This window comes from Miscanthus floridulus, chromosome 3 (genome assembly GCF_019320115.1).
Source record: "Miscanthus floridulus cultivar M001 chromosome 3, ASM1932011v1, whole genome shotgun sequence".
NCBI classification, from domain to species: domain Eukaryota; kingdom Viridiplantae; phylum Streptophyta; class Magnoliopsida; order Poales; family Poaceae; genus Miscanthus; species Miscanthus floridulus.
Window position 1 is genome coordinate 127,892,425 of NC_089582.1, and position 20,435 is coordinate 127,912,859.

Below are 20,435 nucleotides of genomic sequence, written 5' to 3' on the forward strand. Positions count from 1 at the left end.
GTCTTAGCTCCACGAAATCTAAATGCACCAAAATTTAGATTTTTTTTGTGTGTGTGGTGGTGGTGGTGGTGGTGGTGGTGGGGGGGGGGGGGGGGGGGGGGGGGCGTGGCCATGCATTTGAAACCATATCCTATAATTATCATGGGATATTTGCACAAGATATCCCCCAAGAAAGATGAAGCACCATGCATTTAATGGATTTTGAAGCGACCCAAGACAAAATTACAGAGCATCTTATTCATAAAATCTTTTACCATCCCTAAAGAGGTACGTACCCAAAGAATCATTACTTAGGGCAGTCCCAATGAAAGAAACCAATAGTTTCTATAACATAGGATACCGCACTAAAAAAGTACTGCTTTTTAACCCATGGTTTCTATGAGTAATAACTATTTTCTTTTTCTCTCTCCCAACTCTATCTTCTCCCTCCAACGGGAGTGCGACGAGCTCCCTAAAAACTAGTGGTTTCTCCCCAATGGCGATTTCATGGTTTCTTGGTGCATTGGGTCAAGAGTAGACCTGATTTCTTCATGAAGAAACCATTTCTATGATTTTTGCTCTCTTTCTTCATTAATTACGTTGCCATGTCAGCGTTTTGCCTACGTGGCAAGTCATTTAATGAGGATAGAAACCATCATCAATGCACCATTGGGACTGGCCCTTAGTAGTACCAAATTCTTGGACTTAGGACATAAGAATCACAGTTACACATTTTAGCATTGCACTCACGGTACCGTTAACCATAGAGAAGCTCTGCCTCAGCTCCACGATCGCTGTATCGCCTGGAGCTCAACCTCAGCTCGTTGTCAGGCTTCCACCACTGCTCAAGTCCGTGCGCGTAGTGGTAGCTCGAATTCTTCCATAGCCTCGCCGACGGCAAGAGGTGTGGGCGCACTCGCTGGTCCTCGCCGCTCTCGGCGGGGTCGGTGCTGTGAAAGGATATGAGCATGTCACGGAGAGACAGCTTCATGGCCACCTCGGCGACGGGCCGGAGCCGGTCCAGCATCTTCTGCCGCTGCTCGAAGTAGTCGATGAAGCCCTGGCAGACGATGTCCCTCTCGTGGACGTACAGCTCGGGCACCCACGGCGCCAGCGTCTGGAACAGCGGCTCCATGTCCCTCTCCTGTCGCTTCAGCACCGTCGACCCCAGCGCCGCCTTCACGTTCACGGCCTAGCTCGTCGGGTACACGACCCTCTTGGCGACCCTCCGCAGGGCCTGCGGCAGCATGCTGGGCGCCAGCGACACCTGCGGCGGGTTGAATTGGAACGTCGGGAGGTAGCACCCCTTGGCGGCCATGTCGCGCCCGACGTTCAGCGCGATGGACGCGCCGAGCTAGTGGCCCACGAGCCAGACGGCGGCGGGGGCGACATGGCTGCCGTCGGCGACGGAGTCCAGGAGCCTGCCGACCTCTTTACGGGCGTCGCGGAAGCGGCCGCAGCCGTGCTGCTTGTTGGCAAGTATCCGGAGGTTCAGGTGCATGTCGCAGAAAACCGTGTGCTGATGCTGCTGCTCGTGCTGGTGCTGGTGCCGCCGGAGAATGGTTCCCCGGAAGGCCACGATGTAGCGTGGAGCCGACGGGTGGCGGAGCACGCCGCCGGCCGGGGGCACGTGCTCTAGGATGGCTCCGTAGATGGAGCATGGCCGGTGGGCTCCGAAGGAGGAGGACAGCCTGGTCATGGTCTCGCAGAGCAGGCACTCGCATTCGTACCTGATCGTTTTGAGCCGCCGGAAGTTGAAGCTCTCCCACCACGCCGGCGCGAGAACCTCGCCGGTGTGCGTCCTGTTCATGTACTCGTCGCTCTCCATGGCGTAAGTCCCATTAACGATGCAGGCGGCGATACAGCGGCGGTGCTCGTGGCTGTCCCTGATGAAATCTTAAAACGCGGTCGTCAATCGTCGGCAACGCAATGCTACTGCCTACTGATTCATACGTACGTGAAATAAAATTAAAGGTAGACATGCACCAAACCCAACACTTAACAGCGCAGCACGCCATGCATTGCCATGTCTGTTCTCTACTACCCATAAGCCCATACCAGTTAACGTTTATCATGGTCGCCGGAGAAGAACCCGACCCAATTTTCACCGTCATATGCTTCGGGCCGGAGTCCGTAAATACATATGAGTCCATCGTGCAATGCAGTCGAGCCGAGGATAGGAATACCGAATACCGATCGGCAGACGTGCAGTGCAGTAGACTAGTGTGTGCTGCTAGCCTGTTTGTTGCTTCTGATTTGGCGTGAAAGAGCTAGCACTGTATCTGATGCATATTTATACACAGGGACGGGCTTGTTTTTTCCCTGCGAGAAAGGAATAATGACTGATTTTTATTAGCTGTAGAAGCTACTAGAAATAGCAAGATAAGTAAAATTTTACTACGCTTGGAAATAATGAGGGCCCTCCGTTTCGTTAGATCGGATGGTTTAAAAATACGGTAATGCTTCGACTCGAACCTCCGACGTTCCGGATGCGCGTCAGATAAGACTCGACCGAGCCGCGAGCGACGCGCCCCCCGGCTCCTTATCCGTTCCAATCCCGTCCCCCGTGACCCCCCGCGCCCACTCTCTGCTCCGCTCGCCCGCTCCCCCTCTCCGCTCTTCCGCGCTCCTGCGCTCGCTGCTGCTCTCCGGGACGGACGCCACGCTCGCATCCAGCTCGCTGCCGCCCCGCCTGTTCGCGCTTCCTCCCTCCCTCACTCCCTCCCTCCCTCCCTCGCTCCGCGACCTCCATGTCACCGGAGAGGAGGATGACGGCGACGGCTTCCGGCAAGGTAGGTGGGTTCTTCTCTGGATCTGAGCCATCCTCCTCCTACTACTCCTCCTCTGGATCTGAGCTATCCTCCTTCTTCTCCTCCTCCTCCTCTAGATCCGGATCTGAGGGACGCGGCGGTGGCTAGGGTTCCGGGGAGGTCTGTTGCAGTAGGCTTGTTTTGCTGTTGCAACAAGTAATTTTTTCTTTGTTTCATTAGTCTTTTTTTATGTTGCATCTCGCATCGCGCTTTGTTTCTCTTATTGCAGTAGCTTTGGTTTGCTGTTGCAACAAGTAAATTTTCTTTGTTGCATTAGTCTTTTTTTTCTGATGCTGCATCTCGCATTTCCTTTTTTGTTTCTGTTGTTGCAGTAGCGTTGTTTTGCTGTTGCAACGAGTAATTCTTCTTGGTTGCATTAGTCTTTTTTTCTGATGTTGCATCTCGTATTGCAGTAGCTTTGTTCTTTTTGTTGCAGTCGCTTTTGTTCTGATGTTGCTGTAGACTTGTTCTGATGTTTGATCTCGCATTGCACTTTGTTTGATGTTACAAACAATTTTTCTAACGGGAGCACGGTGAGGATGCGACACACCTAGCGTGGACGCGGCGGGGGGATGAGCGGGGCGACGGGATGGCGGGGGACGGGCGGCGCGGCGGGATGGGGGACGGGCGGTGTGGTGGGATGGGATGGCTGGGGGACGGACGGCACACAGTGGAATCTCCTGCGGGGGCGAGGCAAACAGATGGAGATGGGAATGGGGATGGGGATAAGGTGCGGAAGCGCGAGGTGTGGGCGTGTCGGGTCATGCGTGGGGGCATTCGATGGAAGCGGCTCCCATGCATGCGTCTGGGGGCGGTTTGGTTGCGGGCGGGCGCACATGCAGGGGCATCAGCGCGAGCGTCCGGACGCTAGCGCCCGGATCGGACATCCGGACGTCCAGGCGCTAGCAGTTCCAAAAAAACTAGATAGGAGGAACTAACAGCCTGTTCGTTTGGCTGTGGCTTGTCGTAAACGATCGTAAATTTTCAGCCGGAACATTATTTTTCTCTCACACAAACCAGCCAGCAGTACTTCTTCACGAACCAGCCAACCGAACATGATGTTAAGTGATGGGCCCGGAAAAAAAAAAGTGGACCCGAAGCTGGTTTCTAAACAAATTTGAAGGATATAACAGTATTTTAACTGTCTCACGAGCTGCTTCTCTGAATCCAGAAAAGAAACTGCTTCTCATCTCCTCCGCGCGCTCTCTCTCTCTCTCGTTTATCGTCGAGCCGGCGACCTGGGAGGCGGCGAGGCAGGGCTCACCAGCGCGGCCCCCGGTGGGCAGGCTCCGCACCTCTCTCCCTCTCCTAGCGCGCGGGGGCTCACCGGCTCACGAGCTCTGGTCCAGCTCCGGCGGCAGATGCCCCAGGCCTCCAGCTCGGGCGTCGGCGCATGCGCATCCGAGGTGAGCGGTAGCGGCTGCTGCTCCAGCTCGGGTCGTCGGCTCCAGTTCCAACCTCCAGGTCTAGGCGAGCAAGCAAGCGTCGTAGGCTATGGCCAAGCTTCAGCTCCACGCATCCGCCTTGAGCTTTCAATTCTTAACTTTTAAAGAGTATCTGCTGCTACTGCATGTCAATTGAAGATTCATGAACACAATGACCTGTGTCAATAGTATTGGAGCTGTCTACTACTGTGTGTTAGTACATTGGATGCACCTATCACGTATATCTCTTGTGATTTAGCTTGTCTGGCTTCTTTTGGTTGAATTTGTTGGCAATCTCTGGTTACACAGACATTCGAGCTTGAACCTTCGTTCCCTAGACAGATTATTATTCTTGGTCTGTGTATCCGATTAATGGAAATATTGGCCCTGCAGCTGAGGCAAATGTGAGGGTTCTCTTTTAATTTCTATGATACATTCCATAGTCCTCAGTTATCATGTAAGTAAAGGCTGTCTCTGAGGCCTGTTAAGGCACAATCTATAGCCTCCAACAGAGTATTTATATGTAAGACCTATTTTGGGTGCCAGGAGAGACATAACTTAAATCTGAGTATCCTCTCTCCTGGAGATCCATTTATAAAAAATGGTTGTCTTTTGGGTTTTGTTGTTGGAGAAGACCAAAAATAGATATTGAACCATTTGTCTATAGCGCTACCTAAAGGACGAATGTGTCTCGTAATTTGGGTCGCTGTTGTTAAAGACAGTCTAACTAGTTTCACTCGGGCTCTGCAAATGAGCTGGCAACTACCAGGATTGAGACAATACGAGTAACATTTTGTTAATTGGAGTTGTAACATCATGGCGCCGTAATGAATTTAGAGAAAAATAAAGTTCCCTCTAAATTAGGTGATGCTTAAGCAGCGCATCACTTTGCTTCTTGTTTCAGAGGCGTCGGTAACGGGTTCATGTTATCAACGGATATTTGGGGATCCTGCCGCGGCAGATATTGTGCTCACCTGCGGCGCTAAATGTAACACACCAAGTAGGTGTATCAGGTAATTCTGCTGCACTTAAGGGTTGCATTCTTTCTGCTCTGGATGTATGTTGCATCAAGAATCAAGAACTTCAGACTTACTAATGACTACATCATACACGCACAAGCATAAAGGATTAGAGTATTTTATAGCTGAACACAGTTTAGTTTAGCTGCCAGGTGAATCACACTGAAATTGACATTTACAAGTTCGGTGCATGTCTTACATCAAGGATTGAATTTTCCACTAAATTGTGAGGAATCACACAAAACAAATCTAGGCAGTAGGATCGCTACACGGCTTGTAAATAGAGGAAGGTAGCAATCTTCAGTGGGCTCCAGGAATCACATAGCCTGGACTCCAGAGGAAGAAGGGCCGGTACAACTGAAAAGAAAACGGAAAGGAAGGTTAACTAACAGTATGTCCGAGACATCAAAGTCATGGAGACATACAAGACGATGCAGCGCATGAAAGCAACATTTCAGATAAATTAATCGAAGATATATGCTCCTACTGCACCTGCCAAGTTGTTGCAAACATCATGGAACTAACTGATCAGTGACTACAGTCACAAGCCAAATAATTATGCAGTTACATATTTTGTACTACCAGCTTGGAAGAAAAAAAGAGACTCAATTAACAGATCCAACTTGAATTAGCAGAACATAAGTTAACTGCTCAGTTTAAAAATTGAGGAACTAGTCATAATATGCAACTAGCATTAGGATATATTTAACATGGCAGAAAGGAATTCTAATCTTGACTGTTGAATTCTGCAAACTCTGATTAACAAAGCCTTTTAATTACCGAGCACACAAGTCCTGCAACTACTTTTGTGAAGACACAGTGCAGCTGTACTTCATAATTAAGAGTAGCTTTGAAGCAAACAAATCTGAATAAGAAAAATTTTAGATAAACTTGCATACCCTTTGACCACTAAGTACAAGATGATGGCACATGCTCCTTGACAACATGGATTCGACAACAGTTCGAATCTAACATGCTTACATGTAATCAGGGTAAGCTAGCTCGAAAGACCAATTAGTATAATCCTCAATACCTCAATATGGTTTGTGAATGAAACTTGGAAGGCTAACAGACCAGCTAAAGTTGCCAGGCTAAATTACAGAAGCCACTGGAGTGGAGGAGCATTATATATCTAGATCACTTTGGCAACATTAATCTCTTCTTACAAGAAGACCATGAGCATTACATCAATGTACAAGGCTAAGGTTTGAGTAGCTGAATCTGCCATTTAATAACTAACACGCAGAACCACTAACTCATCCATGCGACAACTGAAAACAACAAAATTGCACCGCAACACTAATGATGATGCTCTCATAAAGATTTGTACCTTAACCCTTTTTTCTTAGTGAACGATCGTACACGCATGTATGTCTCTGTACATTTACACAGCCAACAAGCAAAGGGGGTTAGCTGCTCAATTCACTTCAGATGGTATCTTTCTAATTCCTGTGCTACTTAATCATTCTGCATCTGAGAGCACTCATATCTCTGCCAATGCCCTCCTCTATTGAATTTTCATCAACTCACTACATCTAGTAACGATTCACTTACAGCCTAAACAGATAATTTAATCAAGCTAGGGATTTAAGATCCATGGAATTGATAATTTTTCACGCTTCTACCTATTGCCAAAATGATGGAAGATGAATCTAGTGATTGACACTGATGCAGATGAGGAGTAGGCAAAGGCAGAGATATCATACATGTAGCATTATATATTTATTGCAGCAGGCAGCCGGCGGTGACCCACACAGGTGGGCGGTGGCGAGCCTAGGGAGGCGCGTGGTGGTGGTGAGGGGGCCGCGGCCCTAGGGCAAGGTGTGCGGCGACCCTAGGGAGACGCGGTGGTGAGGGCTGCGCCGACGCGATTGGCGGCGAGGCAGGCGACGAGCCGGCGAGCAGGGAGGCGGCGAGGCGGCGGCGCAGGGAGCAGCGATATCTTGCGAGTCGCGACGCACGGAGCAGCTTCTATGGAATTGGGTTAGGGAGTCAGAGATTAAGCGCAGAAGTACTAAACTACCCTTAACTATAATTAATTAATTTTCCTAATTAATATCTGCGGCAATTAATTTTGACGGGAGGAGATAAAATGCACAAGTTGCAAGCAGATAAAAATGTTTTTCCTGTAAACAATAATTCCACTAAGGGGAGTGAGGACTGAGGAGTACTCCGATATAAGATAAAGATGGAGAATAGACAAGTACTCAAGGGATGCATTTGGATTGACAAACGGAGCCATGCGGAATCATTGGAACCTAACAATATTGTTTGGCAAACCAATCATCAAGGATTGAATCGGTGCGGCACCAAACCGATCTTCTTGGCCTTCTGCCCTCCAGATTCTGGATCAACTGATTCTGGATGGAACCATACTGCAATCCAGACAGGTTGTAAGTGTGGTGGTAAAATTGTGGGTGCATGACTTCACTCACCGTGATTCAATAATTATTAGTTGGTGTCCATATAATATATGAAAGATAAAATGATCATGGTGCATCCTGATTAATGCTGATGTTGAAAAGATTAATAATTACATACACATCCTACATTAGAGCAATGTCAATAATAGAGCCAAGTGCATGGCTATAAATCAAGTTATAAGAGCTAAGCTATACAATAGTTAGTCTTCTATTTGTCTACAAACTTTGTATATTATTATACGTTTTCATTCTTTTTCCTATTCCTCCTCACATACATCCTTATTGAGACCCACCACTGCCTATGTTTCCGTGCTGAGCTTGTTTCTTGCACAAGAGCCAAGATCTATTCTCTCTCCTCCTTTTTTTTCTTATTCACATCAACAAAAATGCTAACTAGCTTCACTATAAAACAATTGCTGTACTTACTCTTATACGGGTTTGGGGGCGAGGCTCAAATTTCCTCGGAGAGTGGGTTTTGGGTTACCTACACATCCTACACGGCTGTGTGTGTGTGTGTGGCCATGTCCCTGTGGAGAAGAAAAACAATACGGGTAGGTCTGAGCTGAAGTAGAAGACTAAGACAACTAGACAAGAGACTCGATGGAGAATCAATAGCTGGTATGGTCGCCTAACAAAGATATTACTTTTAATTAGGCCCTGATGAGCAGCATCTCCCTGAATTACCTCAATCTACTATAAAATTCGAAAGCACTTAAAAATATCTTGTGTAGTGGACACTTGATATTTTTTTTTAGAGTTCAAGGACATTCGCCCCGGCCTTTCAATTAACATCAAAATACCATGAGTTATTATAGCACAAGAGTTTTAATCCAGAAAAGCGTCCACCAGGACTAAGCCAATCACAATAGAAACAGACTGAAAATTCTAAAGATGTAACTAACAGCTAACTCCGCCAAGGCACTATAACCAACATATCTTCACGCCAAGTTAAGCGAGATGTTCAGCGAACTCCACCAGGGCATCTCCCTTAGCTTCAGTTCAGTCACTGGATCTTCAGGCAACTTGTGCTTCCAGGCCACATCTTCAACATCTCCTCTGTGGAACTTTAGGTGATGCTTTGGTTCATATAAGGGAGCCAGAGGGTCTTGCCTGCTGCTGATTTGATCTTGTCGATGTACTCCATCAGCAAATCCTTCCTGTCGGTTGGACAAAGAATCATCCAGTTCAGTAAAAGCCCAGAAATCCTAAGAAGGAGCATTTTCATGCTTCTCCAGCCAATTCTACGAAGACAGAGGTCATTTCTAAGTTTCCAAACAGACCAAATGACAGCTGAGGTAATCATATTCAAAATGCAATGCTTCTTATTGCTTAGCCATATTATCCATGTGCATGTTTTATTTCACTGATTTTGAGAATAGGGTATACTTTTGTGCTTTATTTAAGACCTGTAGACCGCAGAGTACTAAAGCGGTTATACACTACTACAGAAGTTAACTGTAGGGGCGGTTCTAGAGCCTCTGTAGGGGCGGCTGCGCCAGCCGCCCTTCCCAGGGTGTTCCTACAGAGGGTGCCTCTGTAGGGGCGGTTTCCTGACCGCCCCTGCAGTGCCCTGGCTGGTAATATCAGCCGCCTCTGTAGTGGACTTCTATAAGGGCGGCTGTATCACCAGCCGCCCCTGCTGTGTGTATTTGTAAGCAAAAAAAAATTCAAATTCAAATCTGACCACATATATATATATATATATATATATATATATATATATATATATATATATATATATATATATATAATTCAAATTCGAATCTGACCGCCACAAATACAAATGTTTGTGCTTGATCTGTACATATTAGCTGGTCCCGGCATTGGGAATTCGACAACATGACATCCTCCTATACTATGTGTTCACATATTACACAAGTCTATCTCCTAGCTATATTGAGTCCAGAGGAGTATAATACTAACTACACAAAAGAGGTTAACTGTACGCTTTGCCTTTTCATTCCAGATTAATGTTGTTGCCATTGCCTTAGTTGCCAACTTGCCAATCTCTATTATGAGAACCAAAAGCTTCATTTTCAGCATGGGATGACTCAGTAACCTACAAGGATGATTCAACTTCAGTTAATTGTGGGTGCATGACTTCACTCACCGTGATTCAATAATTATTAGTTGGTGTCCATATAATATATGAAAGATAAAATGATCATGGTGCATCCTGATTAATGCTGATGTTGAAAAGATTAATAATTACATACACATCCTACATTAGAGCAATGTCAATAATAGAGCCAAGTGCATGGCTATAAATCAAGTTATAAGAGCTAAGCTATACAATAGTTAGTCTTCTATTTGTCTACAAACTTTGTATATTATTATACGTTTTCATTCTTTTTCCTATTCCTCCTCACATACATCCCTATTGAGACCCACCATTGCCTATGTTTCCGTGCTGAGCTTGTTTCTTGCACAAGAGCCAAGATCTATTCTCTCTCCTCCTTTTTTTTCTTATTCACATCAACAAAAATGCTAACTAGCTTGACTATAAAACAATTGTTGTACTTACTCTTATACGGGTTTGGGGGCGAGGCTCAAATTTCCTCGGAGAGTGGGTTTTGGGTTACCTACACATCCTACACGGCTGTGTCTGTGTGGCCATGTCCCTGTGGAGAAGAAAAACAATACGGGTAGGTCTGAGCTGAAGTAGAAGACTAAGACAACTAGACAAGAGACTCGATGGAGAATCAATAGCTGGTATGGTCACCTAACAAAGATATTACTTTTAATTAGGCCCTGATGAGCAGTATCTCCCTGAATTACCTCAATCTACTATAAAATTCGAAAGCACTTAAAAATATCTTGTGTAGTGGACACTTGATATTTTTTTTTAGAGTTCAAGGACATTCGCCCCCGCCTTTCAATTAACATCAAAATGTTAGATTGATCTCCCAACCAATAAGTCCAACGGCCTATTGGGCCTTGGTCACGCGCTCTGATCGGGGGCGCCCAACCCTACATGGTTGGTGGGCCCCCGTCGCACTGCGCTATATATAGAGGTGGGGGGCGGCGGCTCGAGGTACGAGGTTCACCGTGAGCCGCAAACCCCACCGACAAACCCTAGACCAATCTAAGAGGGCGCACAGCCAGCGACGGGAAGCTCCACTGACTTCGCCATCGTCACTGCTACGCCGTCCGTCTGCACTGCATCGACGTCCGTGCCACCTCTACTCCACCCGTCGCTGCCTTCATCACCGAAGCTGACATGGCCAGCTCCACGACTCCCTCCGAGGGCTCAGGTTCAACACCAGCACCCCTCTCCTCATCTCTCTGTTCATCCCGTATTCAAAGAAACGAACCCTAGATCTACTGCTAGAGATCCTAAATGAACTTAACAATGGTATCAGACGCCTGCCTAGTCGTAGATCTGGATCGGGGAAGAAGAGAAAATTGAACCCTAACTCTAAATCAGGTTCGGGAAAAGAAAAGAAAAGTTACCCGAGAAGAAATCAAATCGGGGAAAAAGAAAACAGTGGCCATCCAAACCCTAACCCTAACCCAGGAAGGGGAAGAAAGGGAAGAGGGTAGCCTACCTCGCAGTTGCACGGCACTACAGTCACGCCAGCGCGTGGGGAAAAGATAGGCCGACCGGGGGCACAGCTCGCCGGGATCCGGCGCCCGCTCGGTGACTGACTGAGAAAGAAAAAGAACTGATTTCAAATCAGAAAAGCATCCAAAATCCAATCAAAACCCTAACCCTAGCATGAACAGAGAAAGGATGGAGGGGAAGGGATCCTACCCGGGTTCTCTCTCCCACCGTCGTCACCGCCATGGTGCGGGAATGGGACCGCGCCGCCTCTGCGCGCGGGACAGAGCCGAGATCCGCCGCGGTCATGGCAAAAGGGCACCACCATGCGGCCCCTCGATGGCAGCGTGCTCAGCCTAGGGCGAGCACGCACGCCGGCGAGAGGGCACTGAGCGGAGCCCCTCCTTTTCTTCTTCCTTGGCCACCGCGGACGGCTGCTGCTGCGGCTGTTCCACGAGCGGTGCTGGGTGGAGAGAGGAACGGGAGAAAGAAATGAGGGAGGGGATGCGGATCTACTGCGGCGGGGCATCACCTCACCGGCGAGGTGGCCGGGCGGCGGCGCCACCATCCTCTGGCCACCACGGCTACGCTGAGGAAAAGCTAAAGTGAAATGGAGGTTAGGGTTTCAGGGGATCGTCGCTGCTACCGATTTTATTCCTCCGAAATATGTGCTGTGCCGTCGGATCTCGTTGCCCTGAGATCAACGGCCAGGAGGGCTCGGGCCTCTTTTGGCCTAGGCGGGCGATGCTGCTCGGCCGAAATCCCGGCCCAGGCCCAGGTTGCGGCCTGGGCGCGGGGGAGCGCGCTGAAAGCCGCTGCAGCCGTAGGCCATGGGCCGCATTTCGCTGGGCCGCGCGCACTGTTGCTGGATTGGGCCGAAATGGCCAAACAAATAGTACAGTCATAGTTTTTTGATTTTCTTATTTTCCAGAAAACAATTTGATCAATTTGAATTGAATTTTTATGATAATTTTCTGTACAAAATTTATCCAACGATATTTTTTGTTTAGTAAATAGTAAAGTTGCTTCTGGAAAATAGGAAAATGATTATTGAATGTTAATGTTTCCGCTGCGTATTTAAAGTAATTATGGACTTTTAATTAAATTCGAACCAACGGGAGAATTTGATTTTAAGAGACAAGAGATAAATATGAGTTGATTATGATATTGTTATTTTCTGACCAACGTTGTTAATAGCAATATTATAATTTTAATGATTATGCATTATTTCTATTTCTGCCCAACGGTGATGTAGATTTAATGTATAAAATAATTGTATGTTTTAATTTTGACCAACGTTAAACTAAGGCATGCAATTATTGTTGTTATTATTTGTATTCTCACACTATTTGAATTGTGTTTTCAGGAGGATACAACTTGATGAGTTGTATCAAAGAGATCCCCACTCTAAAAGGTGATAACTATATTGAGTGGAAGAAAAAGATGGACCTGGCTTTCATCCTCGCTGAGGTGGACTAGGTTGTTACCACACCGTGCCCCAGAGAACCTGTGGCACCGGTGAGGGAAACTGATGAGACTGATGCTGCATGGCAGAACAGAGAGTGGGACTTTGCTCCCGTAAAGATGTCTTTTGATCTAAAAAACAGAAAGTGGGTCACAGCCAATAAGAAATGCTTGGCTGTGATAAAGAATACAATTGAGCCTGCAATAGTGGGTTCAATTCCAGACTGTGACACGGTCACAGAGTACCTAGAAAGAATAAAGAGTCAGTTCACTGGCTCTTCAAAGACATATGCAACCCAGCTGATCAAGCAGCTGGTAACAGAAAGGTACTCTGGTGGTGGCAGTGGCATTAGAGAGCACATACTGAGAATGAGCAATCTAGCATCTAAGCTCAAACCAATGGATTTGGCACTCAAGGATGAGTTTCTTATTCATTTGATTTTTGCTTCTTTGCCCAAAGAATTTGACACCTTTGTTGTTAATTACAACATACAACCTGAAAAATGGGATTTAGAAAAGCTCATAGCCATGTGTGTGCAGGAGGAGAAAAGAATAAAAATTTCACAAGGTGGTACTGTCAACTACCTAAAAGATAAGAAAAAGAACTATAATAACAGTTCTTCCTCCAAGTCATCTGGAAAAGGTCCCATGCAACCGTCTCAGAACAAGCAATTCCCAGTGGATAAAGACCAGTGTCTCTACTGTAAGAAGATGGGACATTATAAAAAGAATTGTCCCGATTTCTTAAAGATGATTATAAAAAATAAAGGTGAGAACATCATTACATTTATAAATGAATCCTTGTATGTAAAGTTTTCAAAATTTACTTGGTGGATTGATTCAGGCGTAACTATTCATGTTGTTAATTCATTACAGAGATTTCGTTCGATGAGAACTTTGCAAAGAAGCGAAAGTTTCATTAAAGTCGCAAATGGAGTACAAGCAGATGTTGAGGTCATTGGCGATCTTCCTCTAGAGCTTGCTGATGGCTTCATACTTTTTCTTCGAGATTTTCTTTATGTACCTTCTTTGCAAAGAAACTTGATTAGTGTATCAAAGTTGGACCATGATGGTTATGATTGCCATTTTGGAAATGGCAAATGTCAGATATTGTTTAATAATAAATGTGTTGGTCTTGCCTTCTGACAAGACGAGCTTTATTTGTTATCACTTCGTGAAAATGTGAATTTCGTATGTGATGTGAATGAGAATGTATCCTCATCGAACAATGCACACAGAAAACGAAAGAGAGCTCACGATGCGTTGTCGAAATTATGGCACTGTCGTTTAGGCCATATTTCGAGAGGGAGAATAGAAAGACTAGTTAAGAATGATATTTTTTCTCCATTAGAGCTCTCAGATTTAGAACAATGTAGAGATTGCATAAAAGGAAAGTATGTAAAGAAAATTAAGAAAGATGCCAAACAAAGCGCAGGAATTCTACAAATTATTCACACAGACATATGTGGTCCTTTTCCTGTGAAAAGTGTGGATGGTTATGATTCATTCATAACATTCACAGACGATTACTCTCGCTTTGGCTATATTTATCCAATTAAAGAAAGAACAGAAGCGTTGGATAAATTCAAAATATTTAAAGCAGAAGTTGAAAATCAGCATGATTTAAAGATTAAGATAGTCAGGTCTGACCGTGGGGGAGAGTACTACGGTCGACATACCTCATATGGACAAATTCCTGGATCTTTTGCAAGGTTCTTACAGGAGAATGGTATAGTCGCCTAGTATTCAACACCGGGCAAACCTCAGCAGAATGGAGTAGCTGAAAGGCGTAATCGTACCCTGATGGATATGGTGCGTAGTATGATAAGTTACTCCACTTTACCGATAAGTCTGTGGATGGAGGCATTAAAAACCGCCATTCATATTCTCAATAGAGTACCAAGTAAGTCGGTGCCCAAAACACCGTATGAGTTGTGGACAGGAAGAGTACCCTCACTTAACCACTTGCGTGTGTGAGGGAGCCCTGCTAAGGCTAAAGTTTTTAACTCAAACATTGGGAAGCTAGATCCCAAAACAGTGAGTTGCCATTTCATTGGCTACCCAAAAAAGTCAAAAGGTTTTCGTTTCTACTGTCCTAACAGATATACAAAGTTTGTGGAAACGAGACACGCTGTCTTCCTAAAGGATGAAATGATTAGGGGGAGCATGGTAGCTCGAGAAATTGACCTTGAAGAGAAGCGGGTGTATGCACCCACTCCGATCATTCATGAGTTATTTTTCTCACTACCTGTTATTACTACACCGATAGTACAAGATACTATGGTGCCAGCACCTGTTGTTATCCCGCCTGTGGCAATAATGAATGATGATGAGGAACCTGTTCCTCAGGATCCTATAGAAACTATTGCCACACATGAGGGGGAGCAACAACAGCCTCAAACAGAAAATGTGTCAATTGAGGAGGCCCCTAGAAGGTCTCAAAGAGTCAGAAAATCAACTATTCCTGCTGATTATGAAGTGTACAACACTGAAGAATTTTAAATGGAGGATGATCCCACCTCATTTGAAGAAGCCATGAAAAGTGGTCATTCATCAAAGTGGCTTGAGGCCATGGAAGATGAAATGAGATCAATGAATGCAAATAAAGTTTGGGATTTGGAGATAATTCCTAAAGGAGCCAAAACAGTAGGCTATAAATGGGTCTACAAAATAAAACTTGACTCTCAAGGGAATATAGAGAGATATAAAGCCCGATTTGTGGCAAAAGGCTTTACACAAAGAGAAGAGATTGATTACAATGAGACATTTTCTCCAGTATCATGTAAGGATTCATTCAGAATCATAATGGCATTAGTGGCACATTACGATTTAGAATTACATCAGATGGATGTAAAGACGGCATTTCTCAACAGAGACTTAAAAGAAAATGTTTACATGGCACAAGCGAAAGGTTTTGTCATGGAAGGAAAAGAATGTTTAGGATGCCGCCTAAAGAAATCCATTTATGGATTAAAACAAGCTTCAAGACAGTGGTACTTGAAGTTTGATCAGACAATAAAGAATTTTGGGTTTAAAGATAATATTGAGGACAATTGTGTCTACGCAAAGTTTAAGAATGGGAAGTTTATCTTCCTTATCTTGTATGTGGATGATATCTTACTTTCTAGTAGTGATGTCAGTCTACTACTGGAAACAAAGAAGTTTTTGTCCTCAAAATTTGATATGAAAGATCTTAGTGAAACTTCGTTCGTTCTAGGGATCGAGATTCACTGAGATAGAAGTAAAGGGGTATTAGGACTGTCACAAAAGGCATACATAAAAAAAGTCTTAAAGAAATTCAGTATGCACAAATGTAGTCTCTCACCTGCTCCTATAGTCAAGGGCGACAGATATGGGGATTTTCAATGCCCCAGGAACAAATATGAGATCGATCAAATGAAAATAGTTCCATATGCTTCAGCTGTCGAAAGCTTGCAATATGCTCAAGTGTGTACGCGCCCTGACTTGGCATTTGTTACCGGGTTACTTGGCAGATTCCAGAGCAATCCTGGAATAGAACACTGGAAATTGGTAAAGAAAGTCTTGCGTTATTTGCAAGGAACGAAAGGCCTCATGATGACATATAGATGATCTGATTCACTCCATATAGTGGGATATTCAGATTCTGATCATGTGGGAGATAATAGAAAATCTACGTCTGGATATGTGTTCACTCTCGCAGGGGGAGCTATTTCATGGAAAAGCTCAAAGCAAACCGTCACTACATCGTCCACAATATATGCCGAGTTTGTAGCGTGTTATGAGGCAACAGGGCAGGTGAACTGGCTAAAGAAGTTCATACCCAGTTTGAAGGTGGTTGACGACATCAATAGACCACTGAAGTTATACTGTGATAATAATCCAGCAGTACAGTATGCTCACAACAATAGATCAAGTGGTGCTGCCAAACACATTGACATAAAGTATTATGTTGCGAAGGATAAAGTCCGGGATCAAATGATAACTCTTGAGCATATAAGTACCGAAAAGATGCTCGCGGATCCGCTTACAAAAGGCTTACCACCGAACGTGTTCAGAGAACATGTAGCCGACATGGGTTTAAGGGAAAGCCTATGATTCCTGGACTATAAAGGGCCCAAAAGTTAAAGTAACTATTTCAGATCAGAGACGTGCATTGTAGCTGTTAAATCTATCGGCGATTGACCGTGACGATGAGACATGCTCTATGCACCATCTGTGAAGAAATGAGTAAGGATAAAAGGATTGAAGTTTAAAGTTTAAAGATAAAAGTAATAGTGAGATCAAGGGGGAGAATGTTAGATTGATCTCCCAACCAATAAGTCCAACGGCCTATTGGGCCTTGGTCACGCGCCCTGATCGGGGGCGCCCAACCCTACATGGTTGGTGGGCCCCCGTCGTACTGCGCTATATATAGAGGTGGGGGCCGGCGGCTCGAGGTACGAGGTTCATCGTGAGCCGCAAACCCCACCGACAAACCCTAGACCGATCTAAGAGGGCGCGCAGCTAGCGATGGGAAGCTCCACTGACTTCGCCGTCGTCACTGCTACGCCGCCCGTCTGCACTGCATCGACATCCGTGCCACCTCTACTCCACCTGTCGCTGCCTGTGTGCTGCCTCCATCACCGAAGCTGACATGGCCAGCTCCACGACTCCCTCCGAGGGCTCAGGTTCAACACCAGCACCCCTCTCCTCATCTCTCCGTTCTTTCCTCTCTGTTCATCCCGTATTCAAAGAAACGAACCCTAGATCTACTGCTAGAGATCCTAAATGAACTTAACACAAAAGACCACGAGTTATTATAGCACAGGAGTTTTAATCCAGAAAAGCGTCCACCAGGACTAAGCCCAGTGGCGGATGCACGATGCAGGATAAGGGGGGGCTAAAACAATGGAGATGTTGATTTGCATGAAGATTTAATGGTGAAATCAAGCTTTTGCTACAGTGATTAGGCTTGAAATCAAGAAATTAGGGGGAGCTGGAGCCCCCCCCCCCCAGCCCCCCCTTTGGATCCGCCGCTGACTAAGCCAACCACAATTGAAACAGACTGAAAATTCTAAAGATGTAACTAACAGCTAACTCCGCCAAGGCACTATAACCAACATATCTTCACGCCAAGTTAAGCGAGATGTTCAGCGAACTCCACCAGGGCATCTCCCTTAGCTTCAGTTCAGTCACTGGATCTTCAGGCAACTTGTGCTTCTAGGCCACATCTTCAACATCTCCTCTGTGGAACTTTAGGTGATGCTTTGGTTCACATAAGGGAGCCAGAGGGTCTTGCCTGCTGCTGATTTGATCTTGTCGATGTACTCCATCAGCAAATCCTTCTTGTCGGTTGGACAAAGAATCATCCAGTTCAGTAAAAGCCCAGAAATCCTAAAAAGGAGCATTTCCTTGCTTCTCCAGCCAATTCTCTGAAGACAGAGGTCATTTCTAAGTTTCCAAACAGACCAAATGACAGCTGAGGTAATCATATTCAAAATGCAATGCTTCTTACTGCTTAGCCATATTATCCATGTGCATGTTTTATTTCACTGATTTTGAGAATAGGGTATACTTTTGTGCTTTATTTAAGACCTGTATACCGCAGAGTACTAAAGCGGTTCTAGAACATCAGGAAAATTCTAGAGCTTGATGTAAAAGAGAGAAAAGCAATGGATCAGATGACCTAAATATTTCCCTGCTCCACCTTTAAGCACCCTACAAACTAATATCTTGATCCATTCCACTAGTGATTGCCCTTTTCTGCTAAAAAATAGCGAGCATAAATTTGCCACCCACGGATGTGCGCAACAGATTCTACCAATCAAGGACAATAAATCAAGCATATTAGTTGAGCACCAGTCGCTGGATAAACATGCATCTCCTGTGAAATCATCTCTATAGGATTCCGCAAGATTATTCCTAGCCTCACTTTGGTTTTAGTTTCTGTTTTATCAATGGATCTTTACCTAACACTTCTTTTGATTTATTAAGACCATTTTATCTGTACTGTAAATTCAATATACTCCGTAAATGCTAGTTCACTTAACCCGATTCTAATTAATCACCAGAACATGAAAATAGTCTTCAAGACCACACTTTGACAACCAATAATATACTTTATATTTCATTTCTCATGGCTGAAAAAATGGCATCGTCATCGGTACTGGAAAACGATTTGTACATGCAGCCAAAATTAACTTCGAGAGATGGTTGCTTGGCCTGCCTCTAACCAAGGGCCCGTGGGAATTGGTTCTTTGCACGTCCGGCTAAGCAACCGTTTCTAGAAATGTATTTTCAGATGCAATTAACCATCTCTAAAAATCTATTCCGAGAAGCAAACCACTTAGTCGAACTACATATGAAAACGAACTACGTGTGAAAATGGACTTAAAGATGTGGTTGCTTAAAGGGGTGTTCGGTTACAGAGACTCGGACGTTTAGATGTTAATTAGAAAAACTAAACATGAGTTAATTATAAAACTAATTACATAGACGGAGACTAATTTACGAGGTGATTCTATTAAGCCTAATTAACCAATCATTAGCATATATTTACTGTAGCACCATGTTGTCAAATCATGGGCTAGTTAGGCTTAATAGATTCGTCTCGTAAATTAGTCTCAATCTGTGCAGTTAGTTTTGTAATTAGTCTATATTTAATACTCTAAATTAGTATCAAACATCCGATGTGACAGGGACTAAAATTTAGTCCGTGAAACCAAACACCCCCTAAGTCGACCATCCTAGATTCAAGCCAGGTCCTTTTGGTCTTATCCCCTACTAGTCCATGACGCGCGCCCTCGCGCGCGCCGGCAAATCGCCTGATTAAGGCGCAGGCAAAAAATATGTTTAATCTTTGGATGGAAATAATATTAGGAGTTTAATATAGACTGGTGAAAGGGCTCGCACCATCGCGCGCACGTGCAGTTACAAATGCAGAGACTGAATTGGTTTGAGATATATCATGAAGTACTTATGGTTTGAGATATATCATGAAGTACTTATGGATATTCATAATCTGAGTGAATGAAAAAAATGACGATACATATAGGAACCTAAACCATTGGTTTGAGATATACCATGAAGTACTTATGGATATTCATAATCTGAGTGAATGGAAAAAATGATGATACATATAGGAACCTAAGCCTTTCTTTCGCCTAACTTTGGACTGCAGATAACGAAGTATAGAGTGAAACTTGGAAGGAAGCCGAGACTGGCCATTTTGTAAGGTTGTAGGAAGCACAACAAAAGTAAACTAAATGCAAGTACCTATGGTCAGATGAGTCCGTTTTCGGCAGAGTTCGCATCTGTGGTTTTTTATTTCTTGGACACCTGAAAAAGATGAGATGGACAATTAGAAGTGCTGCATAGCTTAAACCATAACTGTGACGCCAAATAATCACAAAAACATTTACCACTCTCGTTTTGTTCATGACTGTGGACTCAGCATAAGAATCGCCAAGGCAACAGTAGCCGGTAGACATTGATCAGGATGTACCTTCTGAATCATGTATTGTAGCAATGCAATATGAATCATAGTCCCTAACCAATCAGAATAGATTAAGTACATAGCAAACCAGAAAAAACCACTTTAGGTTAGAAGAAGGTGCACATATCCTATGCAGGTGTATAACTTTTTTTTAGAAATTAGGAAAGAATATCCTATGCAGGTACACATATCCTATGCAAGGGCAGTAACAAAAAGTAAAACTTGCTATATTCACCAGCATATATATATATATATATATATATATATATATATATATATATATATATATATATATATATATATATATATATATGATTCA

The 20,435-nt window shown here is 44.6% G+C and overlaps 2 protein-coding genes across 2 annotated transcripts; both read right to left on the reverse strand.

Annotated features, from left to right (window-relative positions):
• Window positions 1-736: 736 nt before the first annotated feature.
• LOC136544407 (GDSL esterase/lipase At4g10955-like) lies at window positions 737-1,114 on the reverse strand. Its single transcript, XM_066536585.1, has one exon. It carries the CDS (start codon window positions 1,112-1,114, stop codon window positions 737-739), a length of 378 nt encoding a protein of 125 aa, XP_066392682.1.
• Window positions 1,115-1,333: 219 nt separating this feature from the next.
• Window positions 1,334-1,807, reverse strand: LOC136544408 (GDSL esterase/lipase At4g10955-like). The gene has a single exon (XM_066536587.1). It carries the CDS (start codon window positions 1,805-1,807, stop codon window positions 1,334-1,336), a length of 474 nt encoding a protein of 157 aa, XP_066392684.1.
• Window positions 1,808-20,435: the final 18,628 nt, after the last annotated feature.

Coding starts and splice junctions, on each gene's coding strand:
- LOC136544408 (XM_066536587.1), bottom strand. CDS start 1,807: ATGGAGAGCGACGAGTACATGAACAGGACGCACACCGGCGAGGTTCTC.
- LOC136544407 (XM_066536585.1), bottom strand. CDS start 1,114: ATGGAGCCGCTGTTCCAGACGCTGGCGCCGTGGGTGCCCGAGCTGTAC.